General features: G+C 42.5%; 1 protein-coding gene across 1 annotated transcript; it reads right to left on the minus strand.

Annotated features, from left to right (window-relative positions):
• Positions 1 to 12,730: 12,730 nt before the first annotated feature.
• GID8 (GID complex subunit 8 homolog) lies at positions 12,731 to 19,142 on the minus strand. The gene is made up of 5 exons (XM_065414715.1): positions 19,087 to 19,142; positions 18,207 to 18,336; positions 15,901 to 16,097; positions 14,966 to 15,163; positions 12,731 to 13,560 (listed from the first exon to the last, which is right to left on the minus strand). The coding sequence occupies exons 2-5, from the start codon at positions 18,322 to 18,324 to the stop codon at positions 13,387 to 13,389; spliced, it is 687 nt and encodes a 228-aa protein (XP_065270787.1). The 5' UTR covers positions 18,325 to 18,336; positions 19,087 to 19,142; the 3' UTR covers positions 12,731 to 13,386.
• Positions 19,143 to 19,469: the final 327 nt, after the last annotated feature.

Consider the following 19,469-nt stretch of genomic DNA (forward strand, 5'->3'; position numbering starts at 1 on the left):
TGGGGGCTGCTGTGATGCAAGTAGCCAAAGCAATCACGGAGGTGCTGCTACGAAAGGTAGTGACTCTGGGAAATGTGCAGGTCATAGTGGATGGCTTTGCTGCAATGGGATTCCCTAACTGTGGTGGGGCGATAGATGGAACCCATATTCCTATCTTGGCACCGGAGCACCAGGGTACCCAGTACATAAACCGCAAGGGGTACTTCTCAATGGTGCTGCAAGCACTTGTGGATCACAAGGGACGTTTCACCAACATCCATGTGGGCTGGCCGGGAAGGGTTCATGACGCTCGCGTCTTCAGGAACACCAATCTGTTTAAACGGCTGCAGCAAGGGACTTACTTTCCGGACCAGAAAATAACCGTGGGGGATGTTGAAATGCCAATTGTTATTCTTGGGGACCCAGCCTACCCCTTAATGCCATGGCTCATGAAGCCATACACAGGCAGCCTGGACAGGAGTCAGGAGTTGTTCAACTACAGGCTGAGCAAGTGCAGAATGGTGGTAGAATGTGCATTTGGCCGTTTAAAAGGTCGCTGGCGATCCTTATTGACTCGCTCAGACCTCAGCCAAACCAATATCCCCATTGTTATTACTGCTTGCTGTGTGCTTCACAATCTCTGTGAGAGCAAGGGGGAGACCTTTATGGCAGGGTGGGAGGCTGAGGCAAATCGCCTGGCTGCTGATTACTCGCAGCCAGACACCAGGGCGATTAGAAGAGCACACGATGAAGCGCTGCGCATTAGGGAAGCTTTGAAAACCAGTTTCATGACTGGCCAGGCTACAGTGTGAAATTTATGTTTGTTTATCCTTCCTGAAAACCCGCCCCCTTTATTGACTCATTCTCTGTAAGGAACCCACCCTCCCCCTTCCCCCAGCTTGCTTTCAAAGGAAATAAAGTCACCATTGTTTAAAAATCATTTATTCTTTATGAATTGATTAGAAAAAGAGGGAGAGAACCTGAGTGGGGTTTGGGAGGAGGATCAGCGGGAAGGAAAAGCCCAGTAAAAAAAGGTTAAGAAAATGGCAGCCTTTTGCTTGGGCTGTCCACTGGGGTGGAATGGGAGGGTGTACGGAGCCTCCCCCCCCCGTGTTCTTACACATCTGGGTGTGGAGGCTATGGAAAATGGTGAGGAGGTAGGGGGGTTATACAGGGGCTGTAGCGGCACAGAACCTGAGTGGGGTTTGGGAGGAGGATCTGCGGGAAGGAAAAGCCCAGTAAAAAAAGGTTAAAAAAATGGCAGCCTTTTGCTTGGGCTGTCCACTGGGGTGGAATGGGAGGGTGTATGGAGCCTCCCCCCCCGTGTTCTTACACGTCTGGGTGTGGAGGCTATGGAACATGGTGAGGAGGTAGGGGGGTTATACAGGGGCTGTAGCGGCACTCGGTTCTCCAGCAGCCGTTCCTGAAGCTCCACCAGACGCCGGAGCATGTCTGTTTGCTCACGCAGCAGCCCCAGCGTTGCTTCCCGACTCCTCTGATCTTCCTGCCGCCACCTCTCATCTCGAGCGTCTCTCCTCTCCTCACGTTGGTCCCTTCTGTCCTCACGTTGGTCCCTCATGTCCTCACGTTGGTCCCTCCTGTCCTCACGGTCACTGGCTTCTTTCCTATACTTGCAAACCGTCTCCTTCCACTCATTCAGATGAGCTCTTTCATTCCTGGTGGATTGCATGATTTCGGAAAACATCTCTTCTCTCGTTTTTTTTTTACGACGCCTTATCTGGGATAGCCTTCGGGAAGGAGGAGGGAGGCTTGAAACATTTGCACCTGCTGGAGGGAGTGAAAAAAGGAGAGAATTTTTTTAAAAGATACATTTTTCAGAACAATGCTTATACTCTTTCACGGTGTATACTATTCACATTACATAGCACATGTGATTTCTGTGCAAGGTCGCATTTTGCCTCTTAATATTGAGTGCCTGTGGCTTTGCTGCTAGAGATCACAGACGCAGGTCGGGGCAACAGAATTCACCTTGCATGCTGCCATGGTAAGCCACTGTCTTTAGGCTTCTGCGCCCTGCTTTCCCACATACCAAGCAAAGCCCGTTGTGCTGCAGTTTTCCTGTTAGCTTGTTTTCTGCTGCTGAAGGTTAACACCCCCCCCCCATCCAATTCTCTGGGATGAGTGCTTTATCCCTCCCCCCACCGCGTGGCTGGTATCAGGGAAGATCCCTGCAGGAACCAAACTAACACACCCCCCCCCACCCGCCATGAATTCTCTGGGATGAGTGCTTTATCCCTCCCCCCACCGCGTGGCTGGTATCAGGGAAGATCCCTGCAGGAACCAAACTAACACCCCCCCCCCCCACCCGCCATGAATTCTCTGGGATGAGTGCTTTATCCCTCCCCCCACCGCGTGGCTGGTATCAGGGAAGATCCCTGCAGGAACCAAACTAACACCCCCCCCCCCACCCGCCATGAATTCTCTGGGATGAGTGCTTTATCCCTCCCCCCACCGCGTGGCTGGTATCAGGGAAGATCCCTGCTAGCAAAACGCGAAAAACTCTGGGCCAATCCTCCCCCCCCCCTTGCACTTGGCTAAATGCAGGGAAGGATTTCTTTTCAGCCACAGGCAAACAGCCCAGTAGGAACGGCCACCTCAGTCCCCTTAATTAAATTCCCTTATTTCAACCAGGTTACCCTAAGCGATATCACTCTCCTGAGGATTACACAGCAAGATAAAGAACGGATGTTGCTTGAATGCCAGCAAACACCGGGACCATACGCTGCCAGGCTCTGTCAGGCAATGATACCAGATTACTTGCTACTAGCATGGCGTGGTCAAGTGTCCTACCATGGAGGACGGAATAAGGCTGCACTGCCCAGAAACCTTGTGGCAAGGCTTTTGGAGTACCTCCAGGAGAGCTTCATGGAGATGTCCCTGGAGGATTTCCGCTCCATCCCCAGACATGTTAACAGACTTTTCCAGTAGCTGTACTGGCTGCGAATGCATCCCAAGTGCTCAGGGCAAATTAATCATTAAAAATGCTTGCTTTTAAACCATGTTTTATATTTTAAAAGGTAAACTCACCTGAGGTCCCTTCCATGGGGTCATGGTCTTGGGTGCTGGCTTGGGAGGCTTGGGAGGGTACTTCAGTCAGGGTGAGAAACAGTTCCTGGCTGTTGGGGAGAACGGAGAGCTGGGTGCTCTCTGCCAGCTCGTCCTCCTCCTCCTCCTCTTCCCCTTCCATGGAATCATCAGGTGTACCTGATGAGATTATCCCCAGCTCGGAATCCACAGTCAGAGGTGGGGTAGTGGTGGCGGCCCCCCCTAGAAATGCATTTAGCTCAGCGTAGAAGCGGCATGTCCGCGGCTCTGACCCGGAGCGACCGTTTGCCTCCTTTGCTTTTTGATAGGCTTGTCTGAGCTCCTTGACTTTCACGCGGCACTGATCTGTGTCCCTATTGTGGCCTCTCTCCATCATGCCCTTGGAAATTTTTTCATAAGTTTTGGCATTTCGTCTTTTCGAACGCAGTTCAGCTAGCACTGAATCCTCTCCCCATATAGAGATCAAATCCAGTACCTCCTGTACGGTCCATGCTGGTGCTCTTTTTCGATTATCAGCCTGCATGGTTACCTGTGCTGATGAGCTCTCTGTGGTCACCTGTGCTCTCCACGCTGTGCAAACAGGAAATGAAATTCAAATGTTCCCGGGGCTTTTCCTGTCCACCTGGCCAGTGCATGCGAGTTCAGATTGCTGGCCAGAGCGGTCACAATGGTGCACTGTGGGATAGCTCCTGGAGGCCAATAACATCGAATTGCGGCCACACTAACGCTAATTCGAATTGACAAATTCGATTTTGGCGCTACTCCGCTCGTCGGGGTGGAGTACAGAAATCGAATTAAAGGGCCCTTTAATTCGAATTAAATGGCTTCGTTGTGTGGACGGTTCCAGAGTTAATTCGAATTAAAGCCACTAAATCCGAATTAAAGGTGTAGTGTAGACCAGGCCTAAAAAGCAAATATTAGGATAAAGGGATAATGAAGATAAGTATTGAGACTTTTCCCCCACTTTATGCATTTTAAAGGTATTTACTCCCCTGTCCCCACAATTACTGTAGATCTACACACACGGTACCGGGCAAATTAGTTGAAACAATAGTAAAGAACAAAATTGTCAGACACATAGAAAAACATAAACTCTTGAGCAATAGTCAACATGGTTTCTGTAAAGGGAAATCGTGTCTTACTAATCTATTAGAGTTCTTTGAAGGGGTCAACAAACATGTGGACAAGGGGGATCCGGTGGACATAGTGTACTTAGATTTCCAGAAAGCCTTTGACAAGGTCCCTCACGAAAGGCTCTTACGTAAATTAAGCTGTCATGGGATAAAAGGGAAGGTCCTTTCATGGATTGAGAACTGGTTAAAGGACAGGGAACAAAGGGTAGGAATTAATGGTAAATTCTCAGAATGGAGAGGGGTAACTAGTGGTGTTCCCCAAGGGTCAGTCCTAGGACCTATCCTATTCAATTTATTCATAAATGATCTGGAGAAAGGGGTAAACAGTGAGGTGGCAAAGTTTGCAGATGATACTAAACTACTCAAGATAGTTAAGACCAAAGCAGATTGTGAAGAACTTCAAAAAGATCTCACAAAACTAAGTGATTGGGCAACAAAATGGCAAATGAAATTTAATGTGGATAAATGTAAAGTAATGCACATTGGAAAAAATAACCCCAACTATACATACAACATGATGGGGGCTAATTTAGCTACAACGAGTCAGGAAAAAGATCTTGGCGTCATCGTGGATAGTTCTCTAAAGATGTCCACGCAGTGTGCAGAGGCGGTCAAAAAAGCAAACAGGATGTTAGGAATCATTAAAAAGGGGATAGAGAATAAGACTGAGAATATATTATTGCCCTTATATAAATCCATGGTTCGCCCACATCTCGAATACTGTGTACAGATGTGGTCTCCTCACCTCAAAAAAGATATTCTAGCATTAGAAAAGGTTCAGAAAAGAGCAACTAAAATGATTAAGGGTTTAGAGAGGGTCCCATATGAGGAAAGATTAAAGAGGCTAGGACTCTTCCGTTTGGAAAAGAGAAGACTAAGGGGGGACATGATAGAGGTATATAAAATCATGAGTGATGTTGAGAAAGTGGATAAGGAAAAGTTATTTACTTATTCCCATAATACAAGAACTAGGGGTCACCAAAAGAAATTAATAGGCAGCAGGTTTAAAACAAATAAAAGGAAGTTCTTCTTCACGCAGCGCACAGTCAACTTGTGGAACTCCTTACCTGAGGAGGTTGTGAAGGCTAGGACTATAACAATGTTTAAAAGGGGACTGGATAAATTCATGGTGGCTAAGTCCATAAATGGCTATTAGCCAGGATGGGTAAGAATGGTGTCCCTAGCCTCTGTTCGTCAGAGGATGGAGATGGATGGCAGGAGAGAGATCACTTGATCATTGCCTGTTAGGTTCACTCCCTCTGGGGCACCTGGCATTGGCCACTGTCGGTAGACAGATACTGGGCTAGATGGACCTTTGGTCTGACCCAGTACGGCCTTTCTTATGTTCTTATGTTCACTTGCAATTCTTTGCATTTGGTAAAAACAGGTTAAAGTGAGGCTTTTTGATTTGAATAAAGCATGTGTATAAACCCAGACACACCCATTTTAATGCCTCCCGCTCCATACTTTTTCAGGCCAGGCACTCAGCTCTAGTTGGTTTTCAGAACTTCTACTCTCATAGTCTATACAGTTATTTAGGCTCAGACAGTTTGAAATAATATAGGAATCTTGGTCATCATAGATGGGTAGCTGCTATTGAAAGATTACCACTGACAAAGGTGTCAACCCACCAACAAAGGCGTTGAAGCACCATGCTAATCAAGAAGTTGAAGAGTATTCTTCATTGGACTCTATGGATGGGAAATGCAAGGTCTGCACTGAGCTCAGAAGCTCCACCACAGTTAAATTATACACATGCATATTTAACATTACATTTCTGTGCATGTTAAAAAAATAGTTCAAGGAAGATGAGGGCAGGGCAATGAGTAGGGAGGCAGGGCTCCTCTTCTCTCCACCCAAACTGCCTCTGCTTTTTCCTTGCTCACCTAATTTTGTACGTTTGCAAGTTATAAATAGGCCTGCTGCAGAGGAAAGCAGTGTTATCAAGGCAAGAAGGGGACAGTGAGCAATGAGAGAGCCCTGTCCTCTCCCTTACTGCCTCCTACATAATCTTACTAATTTTCAGCAAATAAACATACATATAAACACCTCAGCACAAAGGAACAGAGCAGATAACATGGTGCAGAGAGCTGTGGGAAGAGGGGAGGTTCTCTCACCCCTGGTTTCATGCCTCTGCTCTCCCATCTCCTGTCCAGTTTTTGTGGAGGAGGGGTAGTAATTAGCCTAGCTTCCTCTTTCATGTCCCACTTCAGAACACCCATAAATCTCAGCAACACTAACTCCTCCCTGTGTTTGCCCCTATGCAACTGCGCTGTTCCCCACATCACTCGCTTACACTAATGAACCTCCAATAGGTTTGTCATCTGGAACTTTTGGCCTTGTGTATCTAGGGATTAGAAATTAAGCTAACAAGATGTCCATCTCTACAGAAACAACAAGGAGTCTGGTGGCACCTTAAAGACTAACAGATTTATTTGGGCATAAGCTTTTGTGGGTAAAAACCTCACTTCTTCGGATGCATAGAGTGAAAGTTACAGATGCAGGCATTATATACTGACACATGGAGAGCAGGGAGTTACTTCGCAAGTGGAGAACCACTGTTGACAGGGCCAATTCAATCAGGGTGGATGTAGTCCACTCCCAATAATAGATGAGGAGGTGTCAATTCCAGGAGAGGAAAAGCTGCTTCTGTAATGAGCCAGCCACTCCCAGTCCCTAGTCAAGCCCAGATTAATGGTGTTAAATTTGCAAATGAATTTTAGTTCTGCTGTTTCTCTTTGAAGTCTGTTTCTGAAGTTTTTTTGTTCAATGATAGTGACTTTTAAATCTGTAATAGAATGACCAGGGAGATTGAAGTGTTCTCTTACTGGCTTATGTATGTAACCATTCCTGATGTCCGATTTGTGTCCATTTATTCTTTTGCAGAGGGGCATTGCTGGCACATGATGGCATATATAACATTAGTGGATGTGCAGGTGAATGAGCCCTTGATGGTGTGGCTGATGTGGTTGGGTCCTCTGATGGTGTCGCCAGAGTAGATATGGGGACAGAGTAGGCAACGAGGTTTGCTACAGGGATTGGCTCCTGGGCTGGTGTTTCTGTGGTGTGGTGTGTAGTTGCTGGTAAGTATGTGCTGCAGGTTGGGGGGGTTGTTTGTAAGCGAGGACTGGCCTGCCTCCCAAGGTCTGTGAGAGTGAAGGATCATTTTCCAGAATAGGTTGTCGATCGTGGATAATGCGCTGGAGAGGTTTTAGCTGGAGGCTGTATGTGATGGCCAGTGGTGTTCTGTTATTGTCCTTGTTGGGCCTGTCCTGTAGTAGGTGAGAAACAGCAGAACTAAAATTCATTTGCAAATTTAACACCATTAACCTAGGCTTGAATAGGGACTGGGAGTGGCTGGCTCATTACAGAAGCAGCTTTTCCTCTCCTGGAATTGACACCTCCTCATCTATTATTGGGAGTGGACTACATCCACCCTGATTGAATTGGCCCTGTCAACACTGGTTCACTCTATGCATCCCAAGAAGTGAGGTTTTTACCCACGAAAGCTTATGCCCAAATAAATCTGTTAGTCTTGAAGGTGCCACCAGACTCCTTGTTGTTTTTGTAGATACAGACTAACACGGCTACCCCCTGATACTTGACATCTCTACAGAGTACAGAGGAAAAAGATAGCTAACAATATTGTAGAGCTGAGTCCGACTTTGAGATCTGGGAAGATATAACCATCTACAGTCAGGGTTCAGGCACAACACTTGGATAGGAACACATGAAAGGTGGGTCTCCCATGAACTTACCAAAGCCATACTTAAAATTTAATTCTTGGAGGTGAAAATACTGAGACAAGGGATGGACTCTTTTGAGCTTCAGGAAGGATTCTGACATAGTACCACGTATTAGGTCAACAGGTGTGGCACTGATGGAGAAAACTAACAAAAAATATTGACTTGGGAACAGCAGATGGCAATTAAGGGAGAGAAGGAATGCAGTGTTGACTACTGAGTCCAGCCCTCAACACTACTGACCTTATTTCACAGCTTATTGGGCCATAAAATAAAAGCTGACAACTGTGCAAATAAGCTAGGATGCTGCTGCCAGGGCGCACTTCACTTTGAAACCTGGTCCTCCTGACTTGTGTTTCCATGTCCAGAAGAGGGAGCCATAACTTGGTAAAAAGAGGTCAGGAGTTATATCAATAAGTTATTAGGAACACAGAATTTAATATATAATGTTAAAAGGGGTATTTGGAGGCTGTATAGTTGAGAATTAAATTCTAGGAGGGAAAAAAAGAAGGTAGACACCAGACATTTTCTGTGTCAAACGCAAAATGGAGAGCATAAAGTAAACTTAGGAAAGTAATAAGGGAGTTTAAGAAATACTTTATGGGTAAGGCAGAGTGACAAAAGCAATAATAGTTCCTGGGGGGTTGGGAAATGTTAGAGCTAGACAAGTACTTACACAGGAAACAAAAGTACAAACAGCAAACATGTAAGTGGACAGACCTCTGCAGGACTTGGGAAGCATTGCCTCAGAAATAAGATGGCGGAAAAAAATATTAGCTCCTATTCATTTAGGCACTTTTATGGCCCCTGGCACTATGGGATCAGAGAATCTAGTTTACCCCATACACAAGAAAACATCAGCTATTGCTTTGTTCAGCGTCTTGTAACAACCTTATTAGCAACAAAATTTTGTTCATATTGTACATATTCCATCCTGTCCTTTTTAAACGCACAGCTGTACGTGTTTTCCAGTGAATACCTGATTTAACCTTGCTGACACATGAGAAGCAGTTTTGCTTTCAAAGTAAGCAGGGCCTATGTTCCTAAGGTAGAAGGACTAGAAGAGAAAATACAAAGTTAGCTAAAGGCCAACTTATGGCCTAGGCCACAAACCCATGGAAGAAGAAACCCTCCCTTACACTCCTTCACATCTTGCTGAACTCAGAGCTTTGACGCTCTTACAAATAAATGGGAGGGTGGGAGCATTTCTTAAATACAACTTCACATCCCAGTACTCTCCATCTAGCACTACTTGGAAATATTACATCACTTACAAGCCTGATTTTCATCATCAAGATCTCAGCTTAGTTTCCCTTTTGGGCACTTTTGAGAATGCAAATAATTGTAGGTAGGACTATGTCTAATTTCTTATCTGCCAGGTTTTCTTCTTCCCTCTCTTATCCCTACAATGAACCTCTTCTGTTGGAGCAGAAAAATATGCTCTATTTGACAACTACACAGCTTACTGTATTTTCTCTTTTATGCTGCTTTTTATGATATTTAGGAAAACTGCAAGGGAAAGGGGGGTAGATACAAGGCAGGCAAAGAGGACAAAAATATATCCACTCTACACCAAGTGAAAGCTTATATTAATACTTGAGGACAAGGTGTACACTTTAAGATTACATTTACAATCCAATATAGTCCATATCAGAAGAGCATATAGAACAATTTAATTGTAACATTTTAAAGCTTTTATGAATTGCAGTATTATGCATTTTTTCTTTTTCTCCCAACCATGACCTGGAAATAGCATTCTGTTTCTTAAAAGCACGAGGCAACGATGCTCTAGATACACATACCCTGGATTACACTCCGACTGCATTTAAAACCTTTCATTCAAAAGTTGGGTATTAAGGTATTGTAAAGAAGCTGAGCAACACATAGCTGTAGTACTCAAGCAATCCTGTTCAATGTTTCTTAACTTGCACTCTTAAATGTGCAAACCAGAGGGATATTTACAACTTAAGCAACAACAAAACACAAAAATACCCTGGGATAGTGTAATTAACAGGTTTTACATTTGTGCCTATCTTACATGTAGTGGAAAAAAGTTCTGCCTGCTTGCTGCATCGTTTCCTTATGTGGTTTTACAGCAAGTGGTATCCTGTTTAAAAAAAGTTGAGTACACTCAATTCTACGTAACTTTTAAAAACTTCACCTCAGTCGGCTTTCCAGGTAGCTTCCTTGTACTTAAACATATTACCTATATACATTTGTCTCTCAAAAAATTCCAAATAAAAATTATAATGTCTACTAGTTTCTATGTAATAGCCAGTTCCCAGCCAATAATATGCAAGATTAAAACAGTTCTGTAAACAGTATTCTCTGGGGGAGAAGAGTTTTTTCAGTACTTCACCCATATGTAAATCCACTATTTGCTCCATCATAGAAAACTATTGTATAACAGCAGAAAGCAAAAGTTTACCTTTCCATATTTGACTGGCAAAATGGAATAATGGGAACAGCCAAGAGGCAGAAACAATTAAGTAGGTAATCATCATGAAAATATGGGAAGTTTATATCCTAATCAGAATACAGTTAAGATATATTTACAAAGCAGAATATTTTACATCCTGACTGTGTTCACATCACTAATAAAGCAAATCTTCTTTCAATAAAGGAAAGGATGTGCTAGGGATATGAATAGTGTACCACACATTTACTATAGTTGTTTGCCACCAGTGAGCTTAGAACAGATCATAGTTAGATGCTGACATGTCATTCATACACAAAGAAATCTATCTTTGTACCATTTTGTTATGTGAAGTGAAACAAAACAATATATTTACACTAGCAGCAAACTGATCAAAGTGGTATTTAATGTTACTTGTTAAAGTGGTTATCTAACAATGATGGATATAACAAAATCCATTAATTAGTAGTCACCAAATAAGACATTTCTCATGCATGACAAAAATTCATTCATGTACTCAGGTCTGCGTTTACTGTGCACAGTATTTCCATAAGTTATGTTTCACAGCCCCTACTATTCAAGAGTATTTCAGAGTATATATTATATTTGTATATGCAAATTATATACATGAATATAAAGATCCCTAAAAGTACCATTATGAATATCTTTATGCTTTCTGTAAAATGCATAGCTTTTGAATATTTTCTTGCAATTAAAGACTTTACAGATTAAAGCTGTTTATCAATGTGGTATATTAATAAAAACAAACTCAAATAATCCTTTACTAAAATGTTATATTTCAACCTCTTAGAAAACATCTTATTTTTAATGGGGAAAAAAAAAAGCAATCTATGCACTTCGCCCAAAGACTATATGGAATTAATGCAGCATTCTAAAAGTATGGTGAACTCTTCAACCAGGTCTGTAATATCGCATTTCTCATAGAGAAAAATGCTAGTCATGCCACAAAAATTCACCACTTTCCACTTCCTCCTGGAAAAGCTTCAGATGAGGATCAGCACAAAAAGTGTCAGACTGGAGGAAAAGTTGATCAGTTGTTCATGAAGGAATCAGTGCAAACAGTTTAATTTCTGCAGTTTGTTATTAAACAAAATTACACTAACCATATAGATTGCAAATTAAAATAATATACTTTAAAAAACAGCAACTGACTGAAAACAATATTTATCTTCTCAGTTCAGGTAAATTGTTAGAATAACCAACGAGGGTGAAATAAAGCCAGCTCATTATTGCAGGTGGTGGCCAATGACAGTTCATTACAGTTTTGTATGAATTACAAGAGTTGCGTATGGTGAAAGCCTCAGGATGTCAAATAAAACCATCAGTAGTAAAATGGGACAGATCAGTCTCTTGTTTTATATCCATCACCTAGACTAACCTTGGCACTGAGGTATCTCTATAGCTGCTTAGGAGACAACTGTCTCCCCCAGAAAATAGCTACACACAAGTAAACTGTTCACAGTAACGCAATCAGGAACATGTTTTGTTATTCTCTAAGTCATGTCTCTGCAAAGCTTTTACGTTTAATGCATAAGTATTCCAGAAAATTAAGTGGAAACTAAGTAGTTTCAATCTACAGGGTAATAGTTACCAGACTAGGATACCCACAGTATCTGATGGGTAGGGTGTAAATTGCCAGTGCACTGTGATACTATGCTATTTCCTCCACCAAACTGGTCTTTGTTCAGCAGTTTTGTAATAACTCAGCGTATGGGTTTTAAAGATCTAGATCTCAATTTGGCAAGGTCAGCACATGATACATTACTTCATACTGGTATATCTGGTAGTAAGATTAAGTCATACATCCAGCAAAACCGCTTACACCCAGAAGATTACAATCTGGTGACCAAGAAAATCAGGGCCTCATGTGTAAGCATTATAATGTTTCTAACAGGAGTGGAACAGCCAACAAACAATAGCACAGCTGTGAAGATGAACTGCATCTCTTCAGAAAGATATGAAGTCACTGGGATTAGGGAAAAGGGTTTTGTAACATCACTGCTCCATTCATCCAAGGCATAATATGCCAAAAGAATGGTTACCACTAGCACACTACAAACTATGCCACTCACCCACCCCCAAATCCTGCAAGCTATTCCACAAAGGCAGACCCTGTGTGAGGGTGGACACTTGCAAAAAAGTCTATGATTCCCGCCTTCCCTCGTATCACCAAGGAGACTTCAGCTAACCAAGCCACACACAAGTGGCCATTAAGGGTGTAGTAACCAGCTGGCATCACTGCAGTGACTAGAGGTGGAAGTTTAACATAAGGGAAAAAAATCCCTGAATAATCAAAAACAAAACCCTATTTAAATATATGATTTAATGTCTTATTTCAGGAGGCCATTTTGGTCATTCTTGAAATGAAAAAGAAACTTTTATTTCCAGCAATACTACTTGTGAAAAGATGGGTCATTGATCCACTGTGAACATAGCTCTCACCATATAAATAAAGCACCAGAGTCAGAAACAAGGAAAAAAAGTCCTTAAATTATGATTTACAAGTTTATACACTATTTCCTATGCAAAAGGTTGGCCGTACAGTAAGAAAGTTTTAGATGAAAACTTGACCAGTTGTTAGTTTTAAAGGGAAATGCATATCTTGCTATAACTTAACATAAGGTAGAAAATATTCACTGATCTATATACATTTCAAATGAGAGAGAGTTAAACTTAACTATTCAGTTAACCCCATTTAACTCACTGGCCACTAAACTAAGCATCAGTAGCCAATTAGAAACCTTGAGCACTGTACTTTAAAATGCCATTTTTTTCTTTCCTGTCTAATTGGATTTTTTAAAAATGTATGATAGTGCATAGCCTAAATCAGACTTTCAAAGAGATACAGCGCCTTTCAATGCAGTTTTCTCAGCATTTAAAAGGGACTTTTCTCCCTTTAAATAAGATGTTCGTTGAAAAAAATCTGAATTGTTGAGTTCTGTACTGTAGTAAAAATATTTCAGTCACAGACTGATATAAATGTATACTGTGCAGTACTAAGATTTCTTGGTGTCCATCTGCACACAATTTACTTGGGTTCCTCAATTGTCCCCTTGCTGAGGTCTGTCATTTTGGGATATTTTACTTTCTTCTGGTCCAGTTCATTCTGAGCCCACAGAAGTAGTTTCAGTAATTTAGCCAACTTGGGTGTTGACTCGCGATTTTCATAGTCTAGAACAGCTTGATTAACTTCGCTCCATACCTGGAAAAGAAATATTGAACTTAGAGTAGTGATCATATATATTAACTGAAGGAGAATGTCCTGCAGAGTTTATGAATTCCTCCGAGTACAAGTTAGAAAAAGCAGAGCTTAAACACCTCACTGGTCTCACATTATACTGAAAACAAGTAAGAGGAGTTGAGGATTTGGCCTTTTAAACCCTCTCCCACACCATTACAGCAGGGCCACAAGGTGTTAAATCTGCCTTAAGGCAGCAGCTGAGGATTGTTCAACTGGCATAAGGCTACCATGCCAGCCCCTCCTGGCCCACCCAGCGCAAAGAAAGTTGAAGAGTGAGGATGAGGAGATAAGGCCAGAATGCAATGTGCTCCAGGGATCCTGGGGATGGAGCAACCACTGGGGACCATAATCCACCAGCACAAGTTAGAGCAAATTAACCACATAGAAGATTACCTTGCTGTATTTTTTTGCCTCTCCAAAAGTTCAAGATAAAAATTCTGCTCTGAAGTTCCACTACCAGTTTGTGCAATAACAGCCATTTTCCCCCAGAATACAAGATTAAACAATTCTATAAAAATAGTGTAGGGGAGAACATAGTTCTCTTGATATCCATCCCATAAGGAAGTCTACAATTGCCTTCCTTTCCCTACATAGAGTAATTCTAATGCACAACACCAGAAAGCACGAGTTTACCTTTCCTATTCTATTAGCAGCCTTCAGGATCAGGAAGGGTGTGGGAGGAGAAACAGCAAGATGAAATTAAGCCATTTTAGCTTCTCAAAACCCCTGCATGTAGGAAGCACTGTTCTGATGCGTCTAGGATCTACCCCAATGTGTTACAGTTTTTAGCCTAAGCAAAATCAAGCAGCAATTAAAGTTATGCTGTATTACCTAAATCTAACTATAAAAAGGAGTTCGATTTAAAAAAAAAAAAAAACAGAAGGGATAGTGGCAGCAGTTGAGGGACACAGGTGGAAAAAAAGATAAAATGAGTATATCCAAGTAATATTAAAAAAACTAAGAGAGCAATTTTGATTTGCACTCAGAAGTGGATAGGAAGCCAGTAAAAAGGAAATATGCTCCTGTTTCCTAGAGCAAGACAGCATCATTCTGAACACCTTGAAGTTTACAGAGCATGGAGATTAGGAAGAGCATAAAAGAGGAAACTGCAGTAGTTAATACTGTATCAAAAGATGGATAAAGCAAGCCCATAGTTTCACAAATAGGGGATGTTTTACATTACAAAAGTTCTTGTGTGTTCTAAAAATATTGCTGTTAAATTATAACAGAAGTCTCAGCTTTAGAAATACTTCTGTTCTCCATACCAGTTTATAAATATTTAGTAATTATGTAAAAAATATTGTAATATTAGCTGTCCACAAGGATAAACAAAAGTGAAAAGAGCTTTCATTTGAGCATACATTACCTTCTGTCTCTGCATCATGTTGAGCAAGTCTCCAAAGGGCGATTCTTCAGGATTATCAAAGGCAAGCAATGCCAGCGTGCGCTCCATTTCTGTCAAGCATTCTCTGCTCTCCTCTCCTTGTTCTGCCAATTGAGTCTGAGCAAATTCCAGGGCTGCCTCTGTCTCACGCTGCCGAATCAGTTCAATCAAATGCTGCTGCTATATACGTGAGGAACAAAGCAAGATTAGTCAGTAGAGGTGTAAGTGATGTTTAATGTGTTAGACTCTAGGTATTCCATTTCTTCTCCTACATATTAAGTAGCAAAGCCGTACTAAATCAGTATTTTGTCAGTACTAAAATTCAAAAATACATTCTTGTTAGACTAATAGTAGTACAGTTAATCCTATTTTTCAATTGATTTTGGAGCCATTTAAAACCTGGAAGATAGGTTTTTAAGTAGTGGTTCTCAAACTTTTGTACTGGTGACCCCTTTCACATACCAAGCCTTTGAGTGCAATCCCCCTTATAAATTAAAAACACCTTTTAATATGTTTAACACCATTTTAAATGCTGGAGGCAAAGCGGGGTTTGGGGTGGAGGCTGTCAGCTCACGACCCCCCATGTAATAACTTCGTGACCCCCTGAGGGGTCCTGACCCCCAGTTTGAGAACCCCTGTTTTAAAGAAACTTTATAACTGCTGCTAGAAGACATGACTAACCATCAGCAATTTGGGAGTTTATAAATCATAGGTAAGATGAATATGGTTATGTCATATATATTAAAAAATACAAACTAAAAATACTCTTTAAAATGCTACTGCATTCCATGCCATAAAGTAAGAAGTAGACAGTTAAAATCACATCACACACCACATTAGTGAATGCCTGCAATTACATCTTTTCTTCAGTCTCCAAACAATTCTAGATACAAAACAAACTAATCACTGGGTCTTACCTGCAAATGAAAGTAAAGGTATCGGTTTGTATCTAACAATTCTGGATGGAGACTATTAATCAATGCAATTGCTTCTTGAATCTGTCCTTTCAGTATCATTTCTCGAATTTTTATTCTTTCATCCAGAGTCTCTAGATCAACACTGGGCTCAATTCCAGACTCCATCCGAAACTTCTCTGCTGCCTCTTTAAAACCCTCTGAAATATAAACACATTTCATCTCTGAATTCTATTTAATAAGCTATATACAATAGTACAGATTTATCAAACCTGTATACTTCCAATTGACTTATATGGATCTGAAACATAGCAGCCTGGAGGCATTTCATATATGTTGCTAACAGGAACTACTGGGCATAAGATGATTTTATTTTCTCATTAATAGGGATGTATTATTGAGTACTGGCCTGGAGAGGACTGAATTCATCATCAGTCACCACCAGCAGCACTTTTTGGTCACACAGTTGGCCTCGAAAATAAAGTCCCTGCACATCGAGCCCTGAAAATCAGATTTGAGATCAGGAGGGGACACTGCATGGCTATACACTGGCTGGGCTGCACCAGATCAGTAATAACCATGCAGAGCTTTTAGACACCTTGAGTAAAGCCACCATGTGGCTATTGACATTCCATGCTATGGACCCTGGCTGTCTAAACATGTTGTTGTTTTCTGAATTTCTATTTAATAAACCAAGTTAAGAGGATATACTAAGATGTCCACGCAATCCTATTTGGAATCTTTTCAACGAAGCAGGCATTTTTGTAAATACACCTCTACCCCGATATAACGCTGTCCTCGGGAGCCCAAAAAAATCTTACCGTGTTATAGGTGAAACCACGTTATATCGAACTTGCTTTGATCCCCCAGAGTGCGCAGCCCCGCCCCCCTGGAGCGCTGCTTTACCGCGTTATATCCGAATTCGAGTTATATCGGGTCGCGTTATATCGAGGTAGAGGTGTACAAGATCATGATTGATAATATATGAACTTACAGGTTTCTCCGAAAGGCTGATTTAAATAAGTTGCACAATTCTAGAAAAACTTCACATTTAATTCTCTCTAAATTCATCAAGTTCCTATCCCTTCTATAAAAGTCTATATTTAACTGCATGCAAAGAGAAAAAAGGTACAAAACAAAATTTTACTAGGAAGGATTCAAGTTTAGCACTGACCCCATGATTGGAACTCTGTTGTCTGGTATATTTGGGCATGGTTATTCTTTTGCAGGAAAGACCATAGCAAAAAATTACATTCATCTGGTGTATAAATAGTTTTACCCATTTTATAATTAGCATAAACATGAGCGAGTCTGAACTCCCGTCTGCATACCACATGAAGGCTCTTTTCATCAGAAAAAGAGTCACAGAACTGAACAGACACTCTACTTTCATACATATACACAAACAATTTATGACATGGTCACTCTAGTGCATCTCCCATTGCTCAGGTTCCAGCTGCACATGGACACAAACGGGGTGCATGCTTGATGAATATGAACATCTCCACTATGGTGCACTTGGCCATGAAAATTAATGTATATCGCCAAAGAACAATTTTTGAGGGGTTTCTGGTATCTCTTAAGTTGCAGTTTCTGGATGCCTAGCACATTAAATATTCTGGTCTTCCTGAGGTGTTTGAGGACACTATGTCCTCATAATTAGTCTGATCTTTCAACCAAATTAGCTGAAGTTGGTTTCTGATAATTTCTCCTGCTCTGTGATGAAAAAAAGAGCGGACACAGCTTGTTCAATGCTGTCCAGATTACATTAGTAGAAGCCATCACACATTCCCAATTTAAGGAAAATAGTATAATAAAAGATGTGATATTAAGCTCTGTGCAATTTTGGGTAACAGTGTTCCAAACCAGAAATGCCATAAGGGAAATATATTTTTAGCAGAAAAGCTAAGATTAAAACAGACAGGAGATATATATTGGGTAAAACCTGTAGAGGCTATATAATCAAAGTCAACAAAGTTTGGTTCTCTAATGTTTTACTTAGCAAAAATAATGTGTTGCTAACAGAGTGTGGGTGATACACTACAAAGGCAGTACTGAATTTGTTTTTCCTTTACCCAATTTATAACTATTTTTATTAAATAATTATTAACTATATTTTCTGTGAATTCTAGAAAAAAATATTTTCTAGAAATCACAGAAAATACAGGCAATAGTGATATCTATTAGTATCAAACATTTAATAGCTCATTCTAGTAAGAATGAATTTTATTGATTAAAATAAATGGCAGATGATCTAAAAAGAGACCAACCTACTAAATGTAATACTAGCATCCATTGCTCACTGTTACCTGTAACAAGATAGTTCATGATCAGGCGATTCATATCAGCTCTTTGGATGTGCAAGTTATTGAGTTTTTCCATCCATTCATCTTTTGTGATTTCATCAGGTTTTTCTGCATAACTCATTCTGGATTTTCACTATAAGGAATGAAAAGTATTTTACTTGGCACAAATACCAGCAGGTGAAAGAAAAGTTAAGTCTAGCTTGCCTACAAGAACTGTGGGACCAGCTCAGTTATTAATACCTTCTTTGCTGGTTCAATAAAAATTGTTGGCTAAACAAAAAGTTATTGAATGGAGAACTGAACTCTTTTTTTGAGATCAGCCACTGTAACAGAAACCGACCCACATACATCACCACACAGCCCTGCCCCCACACATACACCCCAAGCCCAGCACACGGCCCCCCACCCCATATACATACAACAGACGCCACCATACACACGCTCAGCTCCATACACATACCATGCACCGAATCAGCCTCTCCGAGGGGGCGCACAGCCCGTCTCTCACACAGGCTGGCCGGGACTTATCCCCCACCCCTCACGAGGGGCCGTGAGCCGGGAGGGGTTTCGGGGGGGCCCGGCTCGGTGCAGGGCTTTACGGTACCACCTCCAAGACGCTGAAGGCTTTTTCGGCCCTGCCAAGCGCGCGCTCCTCAGCTGCTCCCCCAGCCCCGATGCTCCCGTGGGGACGGGCCCGGCATGCTGGGCTCTGCGAGGACTAGAGCCGCTTCTTCCGCCACCTAACACCCCGGGGCCCCGAAACCCCTCCTCAGCCTCTGCCCTGGCCGGGCTCTAGCCCCCCTTGCCGGGCCCGGCGCACCGCGCCTGCCGCCCCCCGAGCGAGGGCCCCAGGCGAGGAAAAGGCCCACAGGCGCCATCTTACCGAACGAGCCACTGTTGCCGGCCCCGGTGCGCGGACCCAAACCCCCCTCCGCCTCCTCGCTCAGCCGGGACTCTGCGCGCAACTCTCGTCTCGCGAGAACTGGCCTCCCAGCCAATCACCGGCCGGAGCTGGCGAGCGGCACGCACCATAGAGATGGGGGAAGAGGAAACCCAGAAAAGACCTAGAGGGGAAAGCACCATAGAGATTACGGAAGACCTGGTCGGCGAAGTACCATAGAGACTGCGGGAGGGAGGCCTCGGCTCTGCTAACCAGCCTGGAAGCGGTGGAGAAAATTAGCATGGACGTGCGGCAGGCCGCGTCCCCTCTCTCTTCCCTCCCCTGAGCCCTGCCCAGGCCCCCGGTGCGGTAGAGGCAAGGCCGGC

This window comes from Emys orbicularis, chromosome 12 (assembly GCF_028017835.1).
Source record: "Emys orbicularis isolate rEmyOrb1 chromosome 12, rEmyOrb1.hap1, whole genome shotgun sequence".
Taxonomy (NCBI): Eukaryota; Metazoa; Chordata; order Testudines; family Emydidae; genus Emys; species Emys orbicularis.